Source organism: Ranitomeya imitator, chromosome 5 (genome assembly GCF_032444005.1).
Source record: "Ranitomeya imitator isolate aRanImi1 chromosome 5, aRanImi1.pri, whole genome shotgun sequence".
Taxonomy (NCBI): domain Eukaryota; kingdom Metazoa; phylum Chordata; class Amphibia; order Anura; family Dendrobatidae; genus Ranitomeya; species Ranitomeya imitator.
Genome location: NC_091286.1, coordinates 524,030,673 through 524,056,242, shown reverse-complemented (window position 1 = coordinate 524,056,242; position 25,570 = coordinate 524,030,673). Strand labels below are relative to the sequence as shown.

The window sequence follows — 25,570 nt, the reverse complement described above, 5'->3', positions numbered from 1 at the left end:
TGTAGTTCTCCCATCCCCTTTATTAATTTTGTTGCCCTCCTTTGTACTCTCTCTAGTTCCATTATATCCTTCCTGAGCACCGGTGCCCAAAACTGGACACAGTACTCCATGTGCGGTCTAACTAGGGATTTGTACAGAGGCAGTATAATGCTCTCATCATGTGTATCCAGACCTCTTTTAATGCACCCCATGATCCTGTTTGCCTTGGCAGCTGCTGCCTGGCACTGGCTGCTCCAGGTAAGTTTATCATTAACTAGGATCCCCAAGTCCTTCTCCCTGTCAGATTTACCCAGTGGTTTCCCGTTCAGTGTGTAATGGTGATATTGATTCCCTCTTCCCATGTGTATAACCTTACATTTATCATTGTTAAACCTCATCTGCCACCTTTCAGCCCAAGTTTCCAGCTTATCCAGATCCATCTGTAGCAGAATACTATCTTCTCTTGTATTAACTGCTTTACATAGTTTTGTATCATCTGCAAATATCGATATTTTACTGTGTAAACCTTCTACCAGATCATTAATGAATATGTTGAAGAGAACAGGTCCCAATACTGACCCCTGCGGTACCCCACTGGTCACAGCGACCCAGTTAGAGACTATACCATTTATAACCACCCTCTGCTTTCTATCACTAAGCCAGTTACTAACCCATTTACACACATTTTCTCCCAGACCAAGCATTCTCATTTTGTGTACCAACCTCTTGTGCGGCACGGTATCAAACGCTTTGGAAAAATCGAGATATACCACGTCCAATGACTCACCGTGGTCCAGTCTATAGCTTACCTCTTCATAAAAACTGATTAGATTGGTTTGACAGGAGCGATTTCTCATAAACCCATGCTGATATGGAGTTAAACAGTTATTCTCATTGAGATAATCCAGAATAACATCCCTCAGAAACCCTTCAAATATTTTACCAACAATAGAGGTTAGACTTACTGGCCTATAATTTCCAGGTTCACTTTTAGAGCCCTTTTTGAATATTGGCACCACATTTGCTATGCGCCAGTCCTGCGGAACAGACCCTGTCGCTATAGAGTCCCTAAAAATAAGAAATAATGGTTTATCTATTACATTACTTAGTTCTCTTAGTACTCGTGGGTGTATGCCATCCGGACCCGGAGATTTATCTATTTTAATCTTATTTAGCCGGTTTCGCACCTCTTCTTGGGTTAGATTGGTGACCCTTAATATAGGGTTTTCATTGTTTCTTGGGATTTCACCTAGCATTTCATTTTCCACCGTGAATACCGTGGAGAAGATGGTGTTTAATATGTTAGCTTTTTCCTCGTCATCTACAACCATTCTTTCCTCACTATTTTTTAACGGGCCTACATTTTCAGTTTTTATTCTTTTACTATTGATATAGTTGAAGAACAGTTTGGGATTAGTTTTACTCTCCTTAGCAATGTGCTTCTCTGTTTCCTTTTTGGCAGCTTTAATTAGTTTTTTAGATAAAGTATTTTTCTCCCTATAGTTTTTTAGAGCTTCAATGGTGCCATCCTGCTTTAGTAGTGCAAATGCTTTCTTTTTACTGTTAATTGCCTGTCTTACTTCTTCGTTTAGCCACATTGGGTTTTTCCTATTTCTAGTCCTTTTATTCCCACAAGGTATAAACCGCTTACACTGCCTATTTAGGATGTTCTTAAACATTTCCCATTTATTATCTGTATTCTCATTTCTGAGGATATTGTCCCAGTCTACCAGATTAAGGGCATCTCTAAGCTGTTCAAACTTTGCCTTCCTAAAGTTCAATGTTTTTGTGACTCCCTGACAAGTCCCCCTAGTGAAAGACAGGTGAAACTGCACAATATTGTGGTCGCTATTTCCTAAATGCCCAACCACCTGCAGATTTGTTATTCTGTCAGGTCTATTAGATAGTATTAGGTCTAAAAGTGCTGCTCCTCTGGTTGGATTCTGCACCAATTGTGAAAGATAATTTTTCTTGGTTATTAGCAGAAACCTGTTGCCTTTATGGGTTTCACAGGTTTCTGTTTCCCAGTTAATATCCGGGTAGTTAAAGTCCCCCATAACCAGGACCTCATTATGGGTTGCAGCTTCATCTATCTGCTTTAGAAGTAGACTTTCCATGCTTTCTGTTATATGCTTTTAGTTAATAAAATCTAATCAAAAAGTCACACGAATCATAAAATGGTGCCAATGAAAACTACAGCTAATTAAGCAAAACATACGGTAAGCCCTATCATAGCTCTCCTGAAGGAAAATTGCAAAACTTATGGCTCCCGAATCATTGCAATATCCTGGAATGCGATAATAAAAAAAGTAAAAAAAAACAGAATGGCTTGCCATAAAAGGCAAAGCTTGCTGGGACACCTAGGCGCTAAATGAGACATCTAGGCAGTGCTGGTAACATAAAGAGACATTAATGTACCCAATAAATCATTGTAAATGTAGATAAAACTGAAAATCAGAGTAATCGAAGTGGAAACTGCTGCTTATGTAGATGAAGCATCCACCCTAATTCCACAACATCTGTAAAGAATCAATGTGCTCCTGATACAGTATGGATCCTGCACTTCATCCATGTCGCGGGCAGAGGCAGACATGACAGCGCCTACTGGTATCTGCTACTGTTCTCCCCATTCCGGCACCATGCGCCAATGCAGACCCTGCAGCTGTGCAGAGACGTGTTTGCTGTTCTTGGACACAATACACCAGTGTCCCACTGTAGAAGGTTTCAGGAGTTTAGTTTACAATGTGGGAATGAGATCCTACAAGCAGCTGTTCAGAGACAGATTTGTGGGAATGGCCAGACACTGCTATGTATGGGATTTCTCACGGACTCTGTATTATTTTACCACTTAGTTACAGATTTATCACTCTATCATTCCGTTTTATCTGTTCTTTTCCAGTTTTATACTGTATGTCTTATAAATTTTACAATATAGGTCACAAAACCTTATCTGAGCCATAAAGAAAGACCCCATTAAACTATGAAATGTATAATGTATATAGGGCAATAACATGAGCAGACACAACAGTAAATAGGATATGCCAACCCTTATAAAATTAGCTATTAAAATAAAGCTGTGGTTAAAAAAATTGAGACTGACACAAATTTCCATCTTCACACAGTTTCTGATTCAGTATTTTCAATCTTTCAGTCAGATGTTTCAATGATTACTGAAGCACAATTATAGGCTTTTCATGTCTTTTTACACTATTATTGATGAATGCATCAAGTTTATGTACATATTTACTGCGTTCACTGTCATTTTTGAAGACTTCTGCAATTCGCAAGGCATGCATTTTCCAGATGTCCCAAACATTTCCCCAACCCTCCTGATGAAGAATGTGGTGCGAAACGCACATCAGGAGGCCAACCACCTTGATTTCCCCATTCCTTCGATGGTATTATGCAGGTGATTATATTAGGCTATATTTTTATTTTATTTAATGGCGCGGTTTTCTCAGGTGAATGAAACCAGCTATGACGTGTATATTTATTGTCAGCATATTGATTGTTTCATAATGAATTAAATGTTCTATAATACCTACTGACAGTTTGTGCTCTGCACTTTATAGGATATAATGCTGGTGCCATTTCCTGGTGATCACCGCATCCTTCTTTTCATATAGGTATACATATATGTATATATGTATATTACAGTATTTACTTATATTTTCACTTACATGGTACCATACAGTGGAGTTTCAAGCTGATCCACCCTTTTCTCTTTTTTTTTCTGTTTCTTTATCCTGTGTGGATCCTTTGTATTGTATTTTAAAGCATATTTTTATTGTTAATTGTCAAATAACATGAGGTTTTTTTTTTATACTACTCAACAATCATAGTAATGATTTTCAGGTTATTTTTTTGATGTTCCAAACAGTCTGAAGGGGATTAATTAGATAAAATAGCTATAGGAAGAATATAAACCAGACTGCAGGGGACTGGGATAAAGTTATTTACTCTGATGGAACCACCTTCAGACTGTTTTGGATATCTGGAAGACTAATTGCCTAAAAAAGAAAAGTAGGTGGACGAACAAAAACTCATAAATTGTAATAAACTACAAGCACTGAATAGACAATAATTGGTTGCCATCAGTCAAGATTTGGCCCAGAACCTGATTTCCAGCTACCAGTGTGAAGGACAGAAGACAATAAAAAGGTTTTACCACAAACAAAGTTTATTATAATCATAAGATCTTGGTACCGGGACATGGTCTGATCATACCACGTCTCCTGGGCAGGGGAGGAAGCAAAAGAGTATACAGACAGGACAGTATGGGATCATAGCTGATTCTTTCTGTGAGGTAAAACATTTCTGTATAAAAACATGTTTTGCCTCACAGAAAGAATCAACTGTGATCCCATGCTGTCTTGTCTAAATACGCTTTTGCGTCCTTCCATACCCAGGAGCTGTGATATGATCAGATCATGTTCCTGTATAGTCACACACGGCCATTAGATAGTACACAGCAGGGGCACATTTACAAGATTATCTCAGCATAGTAACATTTTTTTTTAACGCATCCATTTGTGGAACTTATTTTGATTCAAAGATGTATTTATTAAAACGTACTTTGTTTGTTGGACAATCTCTTTAAGATCTTGTATCAGTTTTATGTTTATACTGAATTATTCATCACAACTTATATATAACGGTGGATACGTCCTACTAGCTGAAGCCGGGATGGGGGGCACCTGCGCAGTGTGACACCGGAGTCAGCGTGTGCACATACTACACTAGGGCCCCATTTTATTGAAGACACTGCGTACACAAATTTGTAGACACAGTATCTTCAAGAAAATGGGGCCGGATATCGTGAGATGCACATGCACCATTTTTAATGAAGAATTGTACTACAAGTCAACATAGCTGTGCGCACACGCCGGCCATTGCCATTATCCCTATGGCTAGTGCATGCGCACTGCTACACTGACAGTCTAGTACATTACTCCGTTAAAATGATGCCAGAGTCAGAGTGAGCGCATACCACAATCTTCGGCGCCGTTTTATTGAAGACACTGTATTTGCAAATTCGCAGACACAGTGTCTTCACAAAAATGGAGCTGGATAGTGAGGAACGTGCACAGGCTGACACCATTTTCTTGAAGAATTTTACTGCAAGGTCAATATAGGAGTGCGCATGCACTGGCCATCGCCATTATGGCTTTGGTGCTTTTTATGTTTTTATTGAAGTATAACATCTGACCTAGAAAGTACAGGAGTAGTGAAAAAAAAACAGATGGGAGGAAAGCAGCTAAGGGAGGTAGACATACACAAAACCCAACCCACAAACTCCAGCACCAACAACCCAATGTAAAGAAACAACACAGACTTTAAAAAAAAAAATAGTGGTTTACACGTGCTGATTCAGGTGCCATTGTATTGAAGAATTCTACTACAAAGTCAACATAGCAGTACACACGCACTGTCCATCGACATTATCACTATGGCCGGCATGTGCGCATTGCTATGTTTATACTGTAGTACATTACTTCAATAAAATGGCGCCGGAGTCAGCTCATGCGCATGCAGCAATCTCTGGTGCTATTTTATTGAAGACACTGTATAAATGTACCAACAAAAGCAGAAAAATGCTCGCCACATGGGCGTAAAACGGGTTCACTAGCTATTATTTATATATTTGGCATCTAATCAATGTTAGTAGAGTGAAGGACATACCATTGTGGCAGAAGACCGGCTTGTGAAGATGATCCTTTCAGGGTGCCATTGTTCAGTGTAGCTTGGGCTAGTTTGAAAGCAGCAGTTATTTTCCTGTGTGGATAAAATTTCATTAAAATTAATCAACATTTTTGTTTGGCATCAGCATAAAAATAAATCGAAATTGGTATCAAGATAACACAAGTTATCATCTATCCACAAAGTTGACTACTTAAATTGATGGGGGACAGACCGATGAGACTCACACCAGAATGGAGGACTTGTGTCCCCTGCATGCTTACTACAACTCCATTTAAATGGTGGACAAAATTCCCTGTCTTAAGGCCCCTATACACATTAGACTGGCATTAGCCTGTCATGATCCAGTCCAGAGTTTGTTTTCTGTTATCTTCTCTCTGGACTGGTCATGCGGGGGTTAACCCCCTCTGCCTCGTTTTGGAGCTGGATGGGCTTTTTCAGTACTCTGCAGTCTGCTGGCCAGCATCAGTTATAGTTCATGCTTCCAGGCTAGAGAAGCAAACCCGTATACTCTGGTAATCCTTCTGCCTCTGACTTCCTGTATTTGTGTGAGACCCGTTCCCTATCCCTGACTTAGTGTTCATTTGGTGGTTTTCCTTACAGTGTTTGACTCGGCCTGATCTCTGAACCCCGCCTCTTGCTTTCCTTCTCTGATACCTTGTTCTCTGACCTTCTTTGACTTCTGGCTTGTACCCCGACTTCATCTTACATCTCACGTTTTGGATACTGCGCTCCCGTTTGGCTCTGACTTCTGGCTTGTCTCTGACTTCGTGCATTGCTGTGACTTCTCGTACTTCTGCTCCTGACAGTTTCTGACTGCTCGTCTGACCACTCTTTCGTTACCTGTGACACCTGTGTGGCTGCTCAGTGTTGCTACGCTGTGAGTGTGCAACCTCTCTTCCCTGACAGCACCCCCCGGTGGAGGTTGTGCTAAACTGCACTGCAGCCACATCACACTGCCAAATTGAAAAGCCTCAGCCGACATTCTAATGTGTGTGGAGGCTTCCTCTCTCATGACAGATGGTGTTGGGAAAGATAAGGATCTGGCATGTCCGATTTTGCACTGCCATTTCTTTTTTTTCTCGGCGATGTAAGTCACTGTAAGAGAAGTCTGTCAGTGGCTCTCTCACAGAGAACATAGTAGCACTGGGCAGAGCGAGCGCTCCTGAGTATGGAGGAGTCAGGAGAGATAGCTGCTAGAGCAATGATCAGCCGACCCATTGATGGACCGTCATCTATCTATTGTGTATAGTGGCTAGACCTCCACCGATCTACAGTGCTAGCCACCACCTATCCTGTAGATAGCTGATGACTAGTAGTAACTGGAATATTCTTCCATCAATTGCGTGAATTAAAAAAAATCATATTAAGGAACACTTAACTAGATGTGCTTGTTAAGAGAATTCATTTTAAAATACTCTATTAGTCAGTTTCTAATTTGTAACTTTCATCGACTAGCTTGGTTGGAGAACAGTTGCAAAAAATGCCTCTCTATGGTGGATGTTTTACTTTCATTTAGTAACATAGTGAGCATATTATTTCAGTGGGAAGCATGTACTTCTTCTTTCTCCTATAGTGGTGCTCTAGAGGAACACAATACTTTAATGTCTGAATGTCTGTACAGTAAGGCTCAATTACATTTTTCTTTTATTTAACTGGATCCAAAATTGCAATGAAAGAGCGTTCCTGTGATCCAGTGAGGAATTACTAACCTACTAGTTGTCATATTTCCTGTTTACCTAGACAATTGTTTCATTATAGACTAGTTCAATGCTTCTAACACAGAGGTGGGAAACCTCAGGCCCACGGGCCATTTATGGCCCTCAGTGTCCTTTTATCTGGCTCTGATGCAGATTCCCAGGACCGCAGTGTTTGCGCTGCAGTTGTATTTTGATGGCCGCCATCCCATTAATTTATTTTTGCTTTGTGAGCACCGTATGTAGTGTTCAGTACTGAACACTGAGGTGTGTGCAAAGATTTCATCCTGACATTAGTGTTAGCGTTAAGTTGTAATTTGTGGCAGAGTTAGTTTACAACTTTAGTAATCATCAATCTCAAAGAAATACCATGCAGTGCAGAAATTTCTGTGATTGCACAATTTATCTGAATGAGGCTTATATTATTCTAAGCACAAGACGCAGAGATAATCCCATTCATATGTATAGAACAGACTTTCAGTCACCCAAAAATTTGTGACAAATCTGCCTCCCTTGGCACATATCTAATTGGCATGTAAAAGTTTGGGCACCCCCGGTCAAAATTACTGTTATTGCGAACAGTGAAGCAAGTTGAAGGTGAAATAATCTTTAAAGGTAAAGATGACACATTTACTTTGCATTTTAGACAAAAATATATATATTTTAATCTGTTTCAATTGTTTCATTTTACAAATTACAAAAAGAAAAATGGGCTGAAAAACTTTTTTTGAGCACCCGGCATGGTTAGCACCTCGTAGCACACCCTTTTTGAAAGTATCACAGCTTGTAAAAGTTTTTTGTAGCCAGCCAGGAGTCGGTTACGTCCAAAGATGGCGCATGTGGATCATGGGCCCACTGTGCCACAGACTGGACATACCCTGGAGGGGTGCAACTAAGCAGATATCTTGGTGTTCACTGGAACCTCTAGTGGTGAGGTCAGGTTTGTTCGGCAGGTAGATCCCAGGTGCCACTCCAAGGCAGCGTCCGGCAGTAGCAGCTGACCCCAAGGGTGTAAGATGCAAATCCAGACTGCTAGACAGGATAGCCATTCTCAGAGTGCTAGGCAGCTGCTTAGAAGAACCCATTTTTGCACAATGTTAGAAGGGGCTGGGTTTTTTGCATCAACTAGCCTTTCCTAATGATGATAGTGAACACACCATAACCCTAACAGTCTACTTAAGGTCTGAAACCTTGGACAAAGTGATTTGAGCACACAAATCCCAAATTATTGCCTTAGATCATTTTCCTTTTCATGAATTTAAAAATGTAAAAACTGACAATATATAAATATTTTTGGCCTAAAATAGAAAGAAAATGTGTCCTCTTTATCTTTAGGCGGCCTTTTAGAGATCACTTCATCTTCAATTTGCTTAACTGTTCACAATAACAGTAATTTTGACCATGGGTGCCCAAACTTTTACATGCCACTGTAAGTATGAAATTAACACAATTTTATCTAATTTATTTAACATTATTTTTTATCAGAGTGGAACTAGTGATATCTAAGACAGAATTGTACTGAAGCGTGGGCTTTTTGGGAATTATCTCAACATCCAATTATGTTATGACACAGGATTTTCTGTGATCAAGGTTGACCTCGCTGGTTGATTCTCATGCAAATACACATGGATGTGCCTTGTTTGAATGCAATGTGCAATAAGCAGGTGGCCTAAATCAAATTACCGTATATAACTCGTTCACTAGAAATTTTCTCACAGTACACAAAGTATGCACTAATCTCCTTTAAGGGTTATTCTCATCATAATAAATTATTAAAATCACAAAATGCTTGTATTTTGCTATGAAGGATTTAGTAATTATATTGTTTACTTGTTGCCTATGTTACCGGTCTCCTCTGCAGTCTTCTCAGCGGTGGGCAGTCTCCCAGGTAAGAAACACAGAATGCAGAAATGCTGCTTCAGGGCCCTTGGGTTCGTCTAGTGCTGCAGAGGCAAACTTGACTCTACTTGCAGCACTAAAGAGGACATATTTTGGGCCAGAGGCAAAGCCATGCAGGAGGAGTGCACCCCGTACTGGAAAGCCGCGACGCTGGAAGTGGTATCCCCGCAAAAAATGATGTTGAGAACAACCCTTTAATTGTATCCTACTGTGTGTCACCAGATTTCACAATACAAACAGCATGCATTAAACAGATAAGGGTGATGTATCCATGTCAGAATGGCTGTATCATCATGATTTTAAGATGAGCATTTTAGGAGTCCAACTACAGGTTGAAATAGTCCATGAGACCAAGTGTGTTCAGTTTCCACACACTCAGCCTAACAGCATGCATCGGAAGAACAAGCTTTTTGTGTCAGTCTGGAATAAAAGCTTTTTTATCTTGGTGTAGTACAAAGTTGCAGACATTTTCATATGCACAGTGATTAATCTTGATTTACATAAAAGCAGAAAGCACAGTTTAAGGCCTGTTTCAGATGGGTGTATCTTGCGGTCCGCATACTGATCATGGCCTCCCGGCCTGTCATTACAGCATCATATAAGTCTATGACGCTGTAAGTGTGGGTCAAGGGACCTGTAATCAGTTACAGCATAATGCTTGATGTATGGACCATGAAATATGTCCATCTGAATCCAGCTTAACTACACATTGTAGCAAGCAAGCAAATTATTAGAGATTTTATCAGTTTACGAACTATGTAAATAATATTCATTTAAATACTGCTCTCTGGATTCGATTCGCTTCCACTTAGCAGATTAGTCATTTTGTGGGGATGCAAGCGATGTAATGATGTGATACTCACCTGATAATATTCCTTTTGCCCAGATATCGGAAGTTCTGTAGACATACTCTGAATGGAGGAAAAGAGACTGTAATTAGCTGGTGGTTGTATCTGATCAATATCAGCAAGTACTAATTATAGTCAAGACATTTACACTACCTTTCCAAAGTTTAGGGTCACCCAGACAATTTTGTGTTTTCTATGAAAACACATATTTTTATTATTCAAATAAGTTGATAAATGAATCGAAAATCTAGTCCAGACATTGACAAGGTTCGAAAAAAAAGATTTTTATTTGAAATAATAATTTTCTCCTCCTAACTTTGCTTTTGTCAAATAATGCTCCCTTTGCAGCAATTACAGCATTGCAGACCTTTGGCATTCTAGCAGTTAATTTGCTGAGGTAATCTGTAGAAATTTCACCCCATGCTTCCAGAAGCCCCTCCCACAAGTTGGTTTGGCTTGATGGGCACTTTTTGCATACCATACGGTCAAGCTGCTCCCACAACAGCTCAATGGGATTGAGATCTGGTGACTGCACTGGCCACTCCATTACAGATAGAATACCAGCTGCCTGCTTCTTCCCTAAATAGTTCTTGCATAATTTGGAGGTGTGCCTTGCGTCATTGTCCTGTTGTAGGATGAAGTTGGCTCCAATAAATCGCTGTCCACAGGGTATGGCATGGCATTGCAAAATGGAGTGATAGCCTTCCTTATTCAAAATCCCTTTACCTTGTACAAATCTCCCACTTTACCAGCACCAAAGCAACCCCAGACCATCACATTACCTCCACCATGCTTTACAGATGGCGTCAGGCACTCTTCCAGCATCTTTTCAGTTGTTCTGCGTCTCACAAATGTTCTTCTGTGTGATCAAAACACCTCAAACTTGGATTCGTCGGTCCATAACACTTTTTTCCAATCTTCCTCTGTCCAATGTCTGTGTTCTTTTGCCCATATTAATCTTTTCCTTTTACTAGCCAGTCTCAGACATGGCTTTTTCTTTGCCACTCTGCACTGAAGGCCAGCATCCCGGAGTCGCCTCGTCACTGTAGACGTTGACACTGGCATTTTGCGTGCACTGTTTAATGAAGCTGCCATTTGAGGACCTGTGAGGCGTCGATTTCTCAAACTACAGACGCTAATGTACTTGTCTTGCAGCTCAGTTGGGCAGCAGGGCCTCCCACTTCTCTTTCTACTCTGGTTAGAGCGTGTTTGTGCTCTCCTCTGAAGGGAGTAGTACACACCGTTGTAGGAAAGCTTCAGTTTCTTGGCAATTTCTCGCATGGAATAGCTTTCATTTCTAAGAACAAGAATAGACTGTCGAGTTTCACATGAAAGTTCTTTTTTTCTGGCCATTTTGAGAGTTTAATGGAATCTCGGGCCATCTCCACTGCGGTCTCCCATTCTTCTCCTGCCGCAGTGGAGCCTGCCCAGCGGAGACATTGGTCCCAGCATCTGACTCAGCCTGATACTGTGCGGATGGTTACTGCTGCATTTCCAGGCTCAGCCATTGTAGCCAGTACTGGTCAGCGGCGAGCAAACATGTCTGGGACTAAGTCCTGCTTTTCCTCTTCTGAGCATGCCCAAGGTAAGACCTCTCGTTGGAGGTCAGGGGTCACATGCTCAGGTACTGCAGCAGCTACCATTGGTCCTCTAGGAAGGTCCTGAAGTTGCTCAGGTACTGTAGCAACTCCTATTGGTCCTCTAGGAAGGTCTTGAAGGTGCCGCAGCTATAAAAGGTTCGACCTCTCATTGGAGGTCAGTGGTCACATGCTCAGGTACTGCAGCAGCTACCATTGGTCCTCTAGGAAGGTCCTGAAGTTGCTCAGGTACTGTAGCAACTCCCATTGGTCCTCTAGGAAGGTCCTGAAGGTGCTGCAGCTATAAAAGGTTCGCATGGCTGCACGGGTCAGGGTCTGGCTGAAATAAGCCCCTAAAATACTGGCAACTCCGGTGAGGAGTTTTGTGTGAGTGGATTCAGGGCCCGGCTGAAATAAGCCCCTAGAATACCGCCACCTCCGGTGAGGAGTTGTGTGTAAGCTTTGCTGACTGCATGACCACTGTTGACTGTATTTGCTAGCTGTTCCCCTGTGAGGTTAACAGGGCACAGCGTTCTCTTTTCTCAAGTGTCTCTGTGAAGTTCTCAGAGTTTGCTTATACCGCCATATAGTACCGCCATCTACTAGCAACAGGTTTCTCTCCTGCACGGCGGACCCCGGGTTGCGAACGCACCTACTATTCAATATATACTTACTCGGTGCGTTCCGCCAACCTTAACATGTAATGCTCCAGATTCTCAACTAGCTCAAAGGAAGGTCAGGTTTATAGGTTCTCTAATCAGTCAAACTGTTTTCAGCTGTGCTAACATACTTGCACAAGGGTTTTCAAGGGTATTCTAACCATCCATTAGCCTTTCTACACAGTTAGCAAACACAAAGTACCATAAGAACACTGGAGTGATGGTTGTTGGAAATGGGCCTGGGGCCTCTATACATCTATGAAGATATTGCATTACAAACCAGATGTTTGCAGCTAAAATAGTCATTTACAGCATTAACAATGTATAGAGTGTATTTCTGAATCATTTGGAAAAAAATGTGCTTTTCTTTCAAAAATAAGGAAATTTCTAAGTGACCCTAAACTTTTGAACGGTAGTGTACCTTCTCAAATCTCATATAGAAATGAAATGCAAAGTTACGACATGTAATTTATAAATGAACAAAATCATGTACTAAGGCCTCGATCTCATATATCAAGCCATCTAACACCACAACTGATGCCATACATAGGATCACTAGTGATTCTGGCTAATTAATTGTTGCACAGAACTTGCTACCAGTCCAATAAATGTTTTTTGATCGGGCTGTAGACACCGGATCAGTGCATCGTGTCTTCATAGGTTGTGTCAGATGCATATCGACTTATTTGCATTGTGCACTGGCACAAGGCTGACTCCGCAAGATGCATTCTCGATGCATTTTTTGTGAGATTTTCAGAAACCGTAGAGAAAACGTGGCAATTTTACTTTCTTCTTTTCTTCTTTCTTCTTTTCAGAAAACTGCGGCAAAAGACACAAATTCCGAACATATCAAATGCTGAAATAAAACTGACAACTTCTGGAAAACCTCAGACGATAGCTAAAGTTATCCACTGTTGAAATAATGTTGCAAGTTTCTGCATGAGTGATGATAAAAGGTATGTTTTTTGGTCAACAAGTCATACATAGTATTAATCCGCCGAAAGTGGACTATCATTTATACAGAAAAACTATTGCAGTGCAGGACTGAGCACAAATACCATTTTTGTAATTTTTTTTGCATAGAACAGCAGCATAGACCAGCTGTCGGCTTCTGTCTCCACTGCTATGCAATCAAGTCGCATCTTACAATGCAGAAGGTGTAAAAATAGGAAACACCATGTGTCGTGGGATGTCACCGCAATAAAATTAAACTCGATATTGGCGGAATTGTATCATTTTTAACTAGGTCACAGCACTTGGAATTTGTTTTCCTGTTTTACAGTACATTGTATGATTACATGAATGGAACATTTCAAAACTACAACTTGTCCCTCCAAAAAAAGCCCTCATATGGCTACATCAACGGAAAAATGAAAAAAAAAATATTGCTCTTGGAAGATCGGGAGGAAAAAATCAAAAGTGCAAAAACAAAAATTGGCCATAGGGGCAAGGGGTTAATGAAACTGATTTGGCAAGAATACTTTAATTCCCAAGAAATATCCAATAAATTATGGTCAGATCATATATTTTATTATAAAGTAATGGGATCTGACAACATTTGACAAGAACTAGGCACCAGTCATAAAGCTAATATGAACAGGGTGTTATAGAAACTTTCACCCTAAATCAAGCACCTTGCTGTTCATGTCACGTGACCCTAAAATCTGTAATGTAACAATACATGAAATTTACAATGTGACTTCTGTCTACAATCACCAATTTTAGCACCATGTAGTATGAGAATATGGACTTACTCCAGGATGCTGAAGAAGTCATAGATCTCAGTATTTGGAGCCCTTTGCCAGTAGGAGATCAATGTATCTGGAAAGAGAGATGGATTAGTCCCAGCACAGCTATACATGCTATTGTATCAGTCAATGAAAACCTGTTTTATTGATTACCCTCTGATATCATTTTCATAATGTGCAGGAAACAGATCAGCAGGCATTTAGTTTCACTGTGATCAAGTTTGTCAAATCGAAGAGATGACCCGATTAGAGAAAGTGGCCTCATAATCTGTAAAATTAGAAATCGGTTATCACAGACATGATCTCAACGTACGACAAGTAGTACTGAGCTAAGAAATGTGGAAACAATCCAATGCCGTCACTATATCTATAAGACGTTGTAACATTAATTACATGTTTTAAGTAAAGATTACATGCTAACTTTACAATGTTCAAAGCGGAAACAACATTGAAAGTAAAAGGAACATCAAGAGTTTTGCAGCTACTATGCCTTAATACCTAACTGCTCCTTCACATCTTACTGGCAGCCTATGTAAAATGTCTAGAAGGCTAATAAACGTATCTTCACCAAGGATCTGACTGCTGAACCTCCACCAATCTCAAGAACGGAGTGCCAAAAATAGAGTTAACGGAGGAAATGAGAATGTGCACCTATGACTCTTTATAGACAGCACATGCTTACTAACACACCAATGATGTAGAGGACTTTGGGACCCCCATTCTTCTGGCTGGTGAGGGTTCAGGTAGGCACCGGGTCCCCACCCCCCTCGACTTGGACTCCATAGCGGCTGCGTTGTTTTGCTTTATGTGTTGTACACTCATGATCAGATCACAAGATCAGATATTTTCAATATAAAGTCATGGAATGTCACATGATATGTCAGGATCTAGGCACCCTTAAAAGCAGTAGGCATGAAGCTAATAAGAGCAGAGCTTTATGGAAACAATTATGCAACTTGCACTTAATAGTCAATTTTGATGTACTTGCTAAATAAAGACAAAGACAGAAAATAGAATATGGGAGAAAAAAATATGTCAGGGTGGTCTCCTGTACTACTATGTCACCATACAAAGCACTGAGAACAGAAATTGTTGTGCTGCCTGCCATCAGATCTCTTGAAAAGGTAAAGGAGTATTCAGTAAAATGGCCAAAACCAACTAATGTCATTTGCTTAAAAAAAGTAGCCCTGCACCAACGGTCTAGATCAGTGTTTCCCAAACTCCAGTCCTCCCGGACCCCAACAGGTCATGTTTTCTGGATTTCCTTAGTATTGCACAGATGATGGAAGTATCAGAAGTTCTCCCACTTGTGCAGCACTATGGAAATCCTGAAAACATGACCTATTGGGAGCCGTGAAGACTGGAGTTTGGGAAAAACTGGTCTAGATGAACTTCATTATAATTGGTCCCATTGAATTCCCTTGTTCCTCATTACAAACTTCTCTCATTGTGGGTAATGCTCTAACTGTACTGCTATTTTGCATTCCCTGGGGTATGGTAATAAAGTGATATGCTTCTGTTCCTCACTAGTCTACGAGGTAAAATTTCACCTTAAGTGGAACACCAAGCTGGCACACAGAGACATGTAGGCCAGACAATGCTCCCTGAGAAACGTGTATGTGAACAGCCTCTTAAAAAAAAGGGGTAAGTAACAATCTTAGAAGTAGATGATCACCCTTGCCTTGCACAAGACATAGGATAAAGCCAAAGCAAAATCTTCTCTTAAAAGAAATGACCTCCATTTGTAAACAGCCATTTAAGGATTATTGCCCCTCATCAGTGCAGAGCAAAAGTTGTTTGCAACTTCAGGTAATTAACTTTTGAAGAATATTCTGCTTTTGTTTTATATCCCAAGTAATTTGTCTAGACTCTTTTATGGGTTATTGTAAATTCGTTGGACTGCTAACTAATTGGGGGCACAAACGACCCTTTTATCAGTTACTACAAACAGTATATACTTGGCCATACACATTGGAGACCTGTCTGCTGAACACTTGTTGGCACCTATCTATCTGTATCCTATATGGTTTATGCAACAGTCTTCGAGTCTCCTACAGTATGTGATGTATATACAGCAGCTGCAGTGTCTCCTATGTGATGTTACAACAGTTTGGGTATTCTATATGATGTTACAACAGTTTGGGTATGTACACAGCCGTCTCAGTGTCTCATATATGATGTATACACAGCAGTCGTAATGCATACTATGTGATGCATTCAACAGTCTCAGAGTCTCCTATGTGATGTACACTGCTCAAAAAAATAAAGGGAACACTTAAACAACAGAATGTAACTCAAAATAAATTAAACTTCTGTGAAATCGAACTGTCCACTTAGGAAGCAACACTGTTTGACAATCAATTTCACATGCTGTTGTGCAAATGGAATAAACAACAGATGGAAATTATTGGCATTTATCAAGACACACTCAATAAAGGAGTGGTTCTGCAGGTGGGGACCACAGACCACATCTCAGTACCAATTCTTTCTGGCTGATGTTTTGATCACTTTTGAATGTTGGTTGTGCTTTCACACTCGTGGTAGCATGATACGGACTCTATAACCCACACAAGTGGCTCAGGTAGTGCAGCTCATCCAGGATGGCACATCAATGTGAGCTGTGGTAAGAAGGTTTGCTGTGTCTGTCAGCGTAGTGTCCAGAGGCTGGAGGCGCTACCAGGAGACAGGCCAGTACACCAGGAAACATGGAGGGGGGCGTAGGAGGGCAACAAACCAGCAGCAGGACCGCTACCTCAGCCTTTGGGCAAGGAGGAACAGGAGGAGCACTGCCAGAGTCCTGCAAAATGACCTCCAGCATGCCACAAATGTTCATGTGTCTGCACAAGCAGTTAGAAACCGACTCCATGAGGATGGTCTGAGTGCCCAATGTCCACAGATGGGGGTTGTGCTCACAGCCCCACACCATGCAGGACGCTTGGCATTTGCCACAGAACACCAGGATTTGCAAATTCGCCATTGGCGCTCTGTGCTCTTCACAAATGAAAGCGGGTTTTCACTGAGCACATGTGACAGACGTGACAGTGTTTGGAGACGCCGTGGAGAGTGATCTGCTGCCTGCAACATCCTTCAGCATAACCGGATTGGCAGTGGGTCAGCAATGGTGTGGGGTGGCATTCCTTTGGAAGGCGGCAAAGCCCTCTACTACACTACTGAACATCATTTCCTTGTCTTGAGGCAATCCACTGAAGTTGGCTCAGCCTGTATCTTCATGTTCCACTTTGATTTTGAGCATCATTCAATGTCCAGACCTCCGTGGGATATTAGTTGTGATTTACGTTGATAAGTTTTAGGTTTTATTGTTCTCAACACATTCCACTATGTAATGAATAAAGATTTACAACTGGAATATTTCATTCAGTGATATCTAGGATGTGGGATTTCAGTGTTCCCTTTATTGTTTTGAGCAGTGTATATACACAGTCTCAGTGTCTCCTATATAATTTGTGAACAGCAGTTTCAGTGTCTCCTATGTGATATATACAGAGTATATTATATGTGATGTATTTACAGCAGTCTTGGTGTGTCCTACGTGATGTATACAACAGTCACAGTATCTCTCGTGATGTATATACAGCCTCAGTGTCTCTTATATGATTTGTGGACAGCAGTCTCAGTGTCTCCTGCGTGATATATATACAATAGTCTCGATTTATCCTATGTGATGTGTTTACAGCAGTCATGGTGTGTCCTACGTGATGTATACAACAGTCACAGTGTCTCTCGTGATGTATATATAGCCTCAGTGTCTCTTATATGATGTGTGGACAGCAGTCTCAGTGTCTCCTGCGTGATATATATACAATAGTCTCAATTTATCCTATGTGATGTGTTTACAGCAGTCATGGTGTGTCCTACGTGATGTATACAACAGTCACAGTGTCTCTCGTGATGTATATATAGCCTCAGTGTCTCTTATATGATGTGTGGACAGCAGTCTCAGTGTCTCCTGCGTGATATATATACAATAGTCTCGATTTATCCTATGTGATGTGTTTACAGCAGTCATGGTGTGTCCTATGTGATGTATACAGCAGAGCAACATAATCAATACCACCTACCATCACTGCCTCACCAAAGCGAAGCAGTTCTAGCCATCACATAAGGGGTTAGTTAATCAAATGGTTGACCAAATGTAGCATCTTAATTTTTAAGTTTATAATTTTGTATGGCTCAAGAATGATGTTAAAAACATCCAAATGGCTGTTGGCAGTAAAAAAAAAGACTCTCCTTTCTCCTGCACTTCACTGTTAAAATGGCTACTAGAACTATAAAGAAAGCAGTCGGCTTGCCTCTTATTACATACCTTATTACATACCTTTTCACAATTCTCCGTCCTCTCGCTTTTCTCATTGGCACTTGGGATAGATTCAAGACTGGCCAGTGAAGCCCGGGAGTCGGCATTATTCCCTGCAGTGATGGCAATGGATGAGAAAGCTGCAGGAGTAAAGTGATGAGATGAGCGGACAGCACAAACACGATGAGAAGATCAGATGAGAACATATCTGCACACACGTCAATGAAGAGGTAACATGATGTTGCTGAAAGTGAAATGAATGCTATTTTCTGCAGTCACTATCCATACACAAAGCATAAATGTCAAAGATTACACAGTACATCTCGCAAATATAACACAGCCATTTAGCAATAAATGGATTGGTAAATTGTCAAAACAGATGTGTTCTTACTTTTCTATGCACCCCTAGGAACTGTCATAAAACTGATCTAAAGAAACGATTTGGAAACACTATTTTCCAGAAACAGGCATACTACAGTAAGGCAACGTTCACATTAGCGTTTCCCGGCGCTGCGTCGGGAAACGCTGCGGCAACGCATGCGTCATGTGCCCCTATATTTAACATGGGGGGCGCATGGACATGCGTTGTGCTGCGTTGTGCGACGCATGCGTTTTTTTTGCCGCAAGCGTCGGCCGCGGAAAATGCAACAAGTTGCATTTTTCTTCCGTCCAAATTTCGGCAAAAAAGGACGCATGCGTCGCAAAACGCAGCGTTTTTGCGTGCGTTTTGGTGCGTTTTTATTTGCGTTGTGCGTTGCGTCGCCGACGCAGCGGCGCACAACGCAAATCTGAACGTAGCCTAAAGAAATGTCTGACATGTGGAAGTTTTCCTGCCCATTCCATCCCCACAGTTTGAGGTAATTCTACCAGCAGCAGTAGACTAGACTAATTTAAGATGGGCTGGCAAACTCACAACTTCATTATAAGAAAAAATTTCTCCAGATGATGTTCCATTTATAATCACTTTTGGTCTCTGTGTTTGTTTATTTATTCTGCGTTTCATCACTTTTTCATGTTACCCCTCCCCCCGAAAAAAAAAGGAATGAGGTTTCCCATGGGTCTCCTAGCAACTGGTCCACAAAAAAGGACAGCAGTGACTTCCATCACTGGAAAGTATGAATTCTGTCCACAAAATGGATCAGAGTAGGACATGTACCTTCTTCTCGTATAGAAACAGCACATGGACAACAAACACTGATGTCTGATTAGACCCTAAAGCAGTTTATGCTGAGCAACCAGACATAGAATCACAGAAAGTAAGAGTTGGAAGGGACCTCCAGGGTCATCATGTACGACCCCCTGCTCAATGAAGCGCAGGATTCACTAAACCATCTCTTGTAGATTGTGAGCCCTCGCGGGCAGGGTCCTCTCTCCTCCTGTACCAGTTGTGACTTGTATTTTTCAAGATTATTGTACTTGTTTTATTATGTATACCCCTCCTCACATGTAAAGCGCCATGGAATAAATGGCGCTATAATAATAAATAATAATAATAATAATAATAACCTCTGTTTGAAGACTTCCACTGAAGGAGAACTCACCACCTCTCATGGCAGCCTGTTGCACTCATTGATCACTCTCACTGTCAACATTTTTTTTCTAATATCTAATCTGTTTCTTCTCTCTTTCAGTTTCATTCCATTGCTTCTTGTAGTTCCTTGTGCAATTGAGAGTAGGGTGATCCCTCTATACTGTGAAAACCCTTCAAATATTTGTAGACAGCTATTAAGTGTCCTCTTAGACTTTTTTTTTTTAAAGATACATTTTTCCAGAGTTTTTAACCATTACTCGTAGTACATAGTTTGCAGTCTGCTCACCACCCTTATAGATCTTCTCTGAACTTTCTCCAGTTTTTCAATGGAGGATAATTACTTCACGTGATCTAGACTTTATGCTTCTCTTAATACATCCAAGAACTGTGTTTGCCATTTTTGCTGCTGCATCACACTATTAACTCATGTGCAGTCTGTAATCTGTTAGTATACCCAAGTCTTTTATCCCATGTGCTGTTGCTTAGTTCTATTCCTCCCATTTTGTATATGTAATTTTCGCTTTTCTTACCCAAATGTAGAATCTTGCATTTCTCCCAGTTAAATACCATTTTATTAGTCGCTGACCATTGCTCAAGCTTATCTAGATCCCTCTGAATTCTTTCTCTGTCTTCTCTAGTGTTAGCCATCTCTCCTAGCTTTGCATCGTCTTCAAATTTGATTAGTTTACCTTCAGTTCTAGATCATTTATAAAACTGTTGACCAACACTGGTGCCAGGACAGAGCCTTGCGGTACCCCATTTGAAACACTCTTCCAATTGGATGTGCAACCATATTTTACCACTACTTGAGTATGATCACTGAGCCAGTTATGAATCCATCTAACCATAGCCTTGTCAATCCTATAAATGGTCATTTTTCAATAAGGATAGTATGCGATACTTTATCAAATGGATTGCTAAAGTTGAGACATACTATATCTATCGCATTTCCCTGATCCACCCATTCAGTGATTCTATCATAGAAGGAATTAGATTAGTCGGGCATGACTTGTTTGCTACAAACCCATGCTGGCTCTGGTTAATTACTGTATTCCAATTAGTTTCATACATGTTATTTAATAATTTGTTCAAAGATCATCGTGTACAACCCCCTGCTCAATGCAAGAGTCACAAAACCATAAACCATATCAGACAGATGTCCGTCCAGCCTCTGTTTGAAGACTTCCATTGCAGGAGAACTCACCACCTCTCATGGCAACCTGTTCCACTTGTTACTATCTAATCTGTATCTTCTCACTTTCAGACATGGCAGGTGCCAGGGAATGCTAGTCCCCATTTTGAGCTGTTTTATTATTTACATTTTCTATAGAATTTAGATGGAGATGAAGAACTTCTTTGCATACCATAATGACAAACTGGTAATGTGATTTACTGAAGTGATTTATTTAGTAGTGGGAGAGATCCAATATTAACCTGCAATGCTACAGTGAATTTTAAACTCACTTTGCCCTGCAGGCCAATCAGTAGTCTGTCAATGCACAGCAGGCACTGGATGTCCTACTCTACTGAGTTGTCACCCAGGGCAAAGATACAATATGTAAAAGGAAGGTAAGCAATGTCCTGTAAAGTTGGTACAATAAGAAAAGTTGGAAAGGGGATAACGTCTGTGCTGCTAAACTCCAATAAAGATCCAAAACAGCAAAGTCAAACTGACTCCTGTACAATGTGGTTGTCCTGAGGAAGGAGGCAGTTTGATTTTGAAACGCGTTGACAATAACCCACCTTCATTTCCTTTTGATGTTTTGGATCTTTATTGGAGTTTAGCAGCACAGACGTTATCCCCTTTCCAACTTTTGTTATTGTACCAACTTTACAGGACATTGCTTGCCATCCTTTTACATATTAAATCTTTGCCTTGGGTGACAATTCAATAAATAATAATAATAATCACTAAATGTGACTCCTAACACCACAAAGATGACCGACTTCATCTGTACTTAAAATAACTACAGTCTGAGATCAATGCAGCTAAAGGCAGGCAAACAGACTTGGGAAAAGCAGAGGTTTTGTAAGACACTTACATGCGATTTGTTTGACAGAAATGAAGACAAATCCCATAATAAAATGATTTGAAAAATTTCCAATCCATTATTTAAAAGAAAACGACAAGTTACTCTTTCTACTACATCTGTTGTGTGCAAACAAAGAATAATACAATATATGGTCATTATTTTTCTTGTATCCGGCAAAAAACCTTGAAAGGTCGCATAATTTTGAGGCAGAGCTAAAATGTTGTGACTTTTGGCATTACAGAGTGGCCGGAGCAGGGGCAGGACTGATGTATGGTGAATGATGATCATGAAATTGATTCCCAATGCCACAAATTTTACCCTCACAGGGACAGGAATAGGATTTGTGGCGAAACGCACACAGAGGTGCTCGCCACCCTTCCGACGCTCCTGTTTCATGAAGAGGCGTATGCCTCTAAATGAAGCAAGAAGGTGTTACGCCAGCACTGAAGACTCCAGCGTCTGACTGCAGCACATCTCCTCAGCAAGACCGGAGTGAACTACGATCCTGAAGAATCTGCACAAAATTTATATAACTGGAGCGCTGAATTGCATTATTTTAAAAACAGAATTATATTATCAATTTGGTATCAATTCAAACCAAAGTCTTACACTTTGTACAAATTGTAGTTTTTCTAAGTTACAAACATACTGACTCACTTGCGACCTTTTCAAGCTGTCAATACTGAAACAATAGAATAAAATCCTTGGCTTACTTGACATTACCTGCTATGGAATTTAAGACATCTTTAGAAAATGAGGTATCTGCAGAGGCTGCATGTTTTATGGCAGATTGACTATGTGAGGCAGTTACTGTGCTCAGGTCATCTCTTGAGCCCTGTCAAGAAAACAGAAGCACAAACATCCTAATGTTCATAACAATTTAACACAGTTTCATTTATTCCAGATCCCAGCGATTAGAAAACCAGCAGTCAAATAGAAACCTGCATATAATTCATCTAATTGCACTTACCGTTAAGAAAGCCTGAAAGTCTGACTTCTGTAGCCATTATGTACAGTGTATATAAATAAATATATACGCAATTGAAACCAGAAGTTGACATACATTATATAAAATCATATGCATGTTTTTCTCAATATCTGACATGAAATCAGAATAAACCTTTCCCGTTTTAGGTCAATTAGGATTACCATAATTATTAATATTTGCAAAAACATCAGAATAATGAGAGAAGGAAAATATTTTAAGGCATTTTTATTACTTACTGCAAAGTAAAAAGTCATGTTTTTGGAAGCTCTTGATAGTTTTTTTTGCAACATCTGAGTTAATTAGAGACATACCTGTGGATGTATTTTAATGCACATGTGAAACACACTGCTTCTTTGTGTAGCATCATGGGAAAGTCTAAACAAATCTGCCAAGATATCAAGAAGATAATTGTGGACTTGCACAAGTCTGGCTCATCCTTGGGTACAATTTCAAGATAACTGAAGATGCCTTGTTCATCTGTACAAACAATTATATGCAAGTACAAACAAGATGGGAAAGTCCAGCCATCATGCCGGTCAGAAAGGAGACAGGTTCTGTGTCCCAGACATGAACGTGCTTTGGTCTGACATGTGCATATCAACCCAAGGACAACAGCAAAAGACCTTGTGAAGATGATGGAGAAAGTTGGTACGATTGTGGTAATATCCACAGTTAAACGAGTATTGTATCAACAGATTAATGTTTGCAAATGCATACCGAAACAAAGACCTTAATTTTTGGAGACATGTCCTGTAGTCTGATGAAACTAAAATTAACTTTCTGGGCATAATGACCATCATTATGTTTGGAGGAAAAAGGGAGACGCTTGGAAGCCTAAGATCACCATCCCAAATGTGAAACACGGGGGTGGCAACATCATGTTCTGGGGTGGTTTTGCTGCAGGAGCGACTGGTGCTCTTTACAAAATAGATGGGATCATGAGAAAAGAAGATTATGTGGCAATACTGAAGCAACATCTCAAGACATCAGTCAGGACGTTAAAGCTTGGGCGGAAATGGGTCTTCCAAATGGACAATGACCCGAAGCATACTGCCAAAATGGTAAAAAAGTGGCTTAAAAAGAACAAAGTCAATGTGTTGGAGTGGCCATCACAAAGCCCTGATCTCAATCCTATTGAAAATTTATGGGCAAAGCTAAAAAGGCAGGTGCCAGCAAGGTGAACTACAAACCTGGATCAGTTACACCAGATTTGTCAGGAGGAATAGGCCCAAATTCCGACCAAATATTGTGAGAAGCTTGTGGAAGGATATCCCAAATGTTTGACCCAAGTCATTCAGTTTAAGGGCAATGGTACCAAATACTAAAGAAAAGTATGTAAACTTTTGACTTTGCAATATGTAATAAAAATGCCTTAAAAAATTACCGTATATACTCGAGTATAAGCCGACCCGAGTATAAGCCGACCCCCCTAATTTTGCCACAAAAAACTGGGAAAACTTATTGACTCGAGTATAAGCCTAGGGTGGAAATGCAGCATTTACCGGTGAATTTCAAAAATAAAAATAGATAATTATTTCCCCATAGCTGTGCCCCATATAGTGCTCTACACCGTTCATATTTCCCCATAGCTGTGCCCCATATAGTGCTCTGCACCGTTCACTGTGCCCAATAGCTGTGCCATATACAGTGCTCTGCACCGTTCATTGTGCCCCCTAGGTGTGCCATATACGATGCTCTGCACCGTTCACTGTGCCCCATAGGTGTGCCATATACGATGCTCTGCACCGTTCACTGTGCCCCATAGGTGTGCCATATACGGTGCTCTGCACCGTTCACTGTGCCCCATAGGTGTGCCATATACGGTGCTCTGCACCGTTCACTGTGCCCCATAGGTGTGCCATATACGATGCTCTGCACCGTTCACTGTGCCCCATAGGTGTGCCATATACGATGCTCTGCACCGTTCACTGTGCCCCATAGGTGTGCCATATACGGTGCTCTGCACCGTTCACTGTGCCCCATAGGTGTGCCATATACGGTGCTCTGCACCGTTCATTGTGCCCCATAGATGTGCCATATACGGTACTCTGCACCGTTCACTGTGCCCCATAGCTGTGCCATATACGGTGCTCTGCACCGTTCACTGTGCCCCATAGATGTGCTCCATATACGGTGCTCTGCACCGTTCACTGTGCCCCATAGATGTGCCATATACGGTGCTCTGCACCGTTCACTGTGCCCCATAGATGTGCCATATACGGTGCTCTGCACCGTTCACTGTGCCCCATAGATGTGCTCCATATACGGTGCTCTGCACCGTTCACTGTGCCCCATAGATGTGCTCCATATACGGTGCTCTGCACCGTTCACTGTGCCCCATAGATGTGCCATATACAGTGCTCTGCACCGTTCACTGTGCCCCATAGATGTGCTCCATATACGGTGCTCTGCACCGTTCACTGTGCCCCATAGATGTACTCCATATACGGTGCTCTGCACCGTTCACTGTGCCCCATAGATGTGCTCCATATACGGTGCTCTGCACCATTCACTGTGCCCCATAGATGTACTCCATATACGGTGCTCTGCACCGTTCATTGTGCCCCATAGATGTGCTCCATATACGGTGCTCTGC

General features: G+C 41.0%; 1 protein-coding gene across 9 annotated transcripts in view; it reads right to left on the bottom strand.

The window, feature by feature from the left end:
- Window positions 1-25,570, bottom strand: part of DOCK10 (dedicator of cytokinesis 10) — a 448,273-nt gene that overhangs the window by 61,077 nt on the left and 361,626 nt on the right. For 5 of the 9 annotated variants that reach the window (XM_069727557.1, XM_069727548.1, XM_069727554.1 and 2 more), the window contains exons 34-39: window positions 22,710-22,821; window positions 18,432-18,562; window positions 14,261-14,375; window positions 14,114-14,180; window positions 10,139-10,186; window positions 5,662-5,754 (exon numbers count right to left, since the gene is read on the bottom strand). In XM_069727557.1, the coding sequence (XP_069583658.1) occupies window positions 5,662-5,754; window positions 10,139-10,186; window positions 14,114-14,180; window positions 14,261-14,375; window positions 18,432-18,562; window positions 22,710-22,821 (566 nt within the window). The remainder of the gene's footprint in view (window positions 1-5,661; window positions 5,755-10,138; window positions 10,187-14,113; window positions 14,181-14,260; window positions 14,376-18,431; window positions 18,563-22,709; window positions 22,822-25,570) is intronic. The other 4 variants (XM_069727552.1, XM_069727556.1, XM_069727551.1 and 1 more) reach the window with 3 other exon arrangements.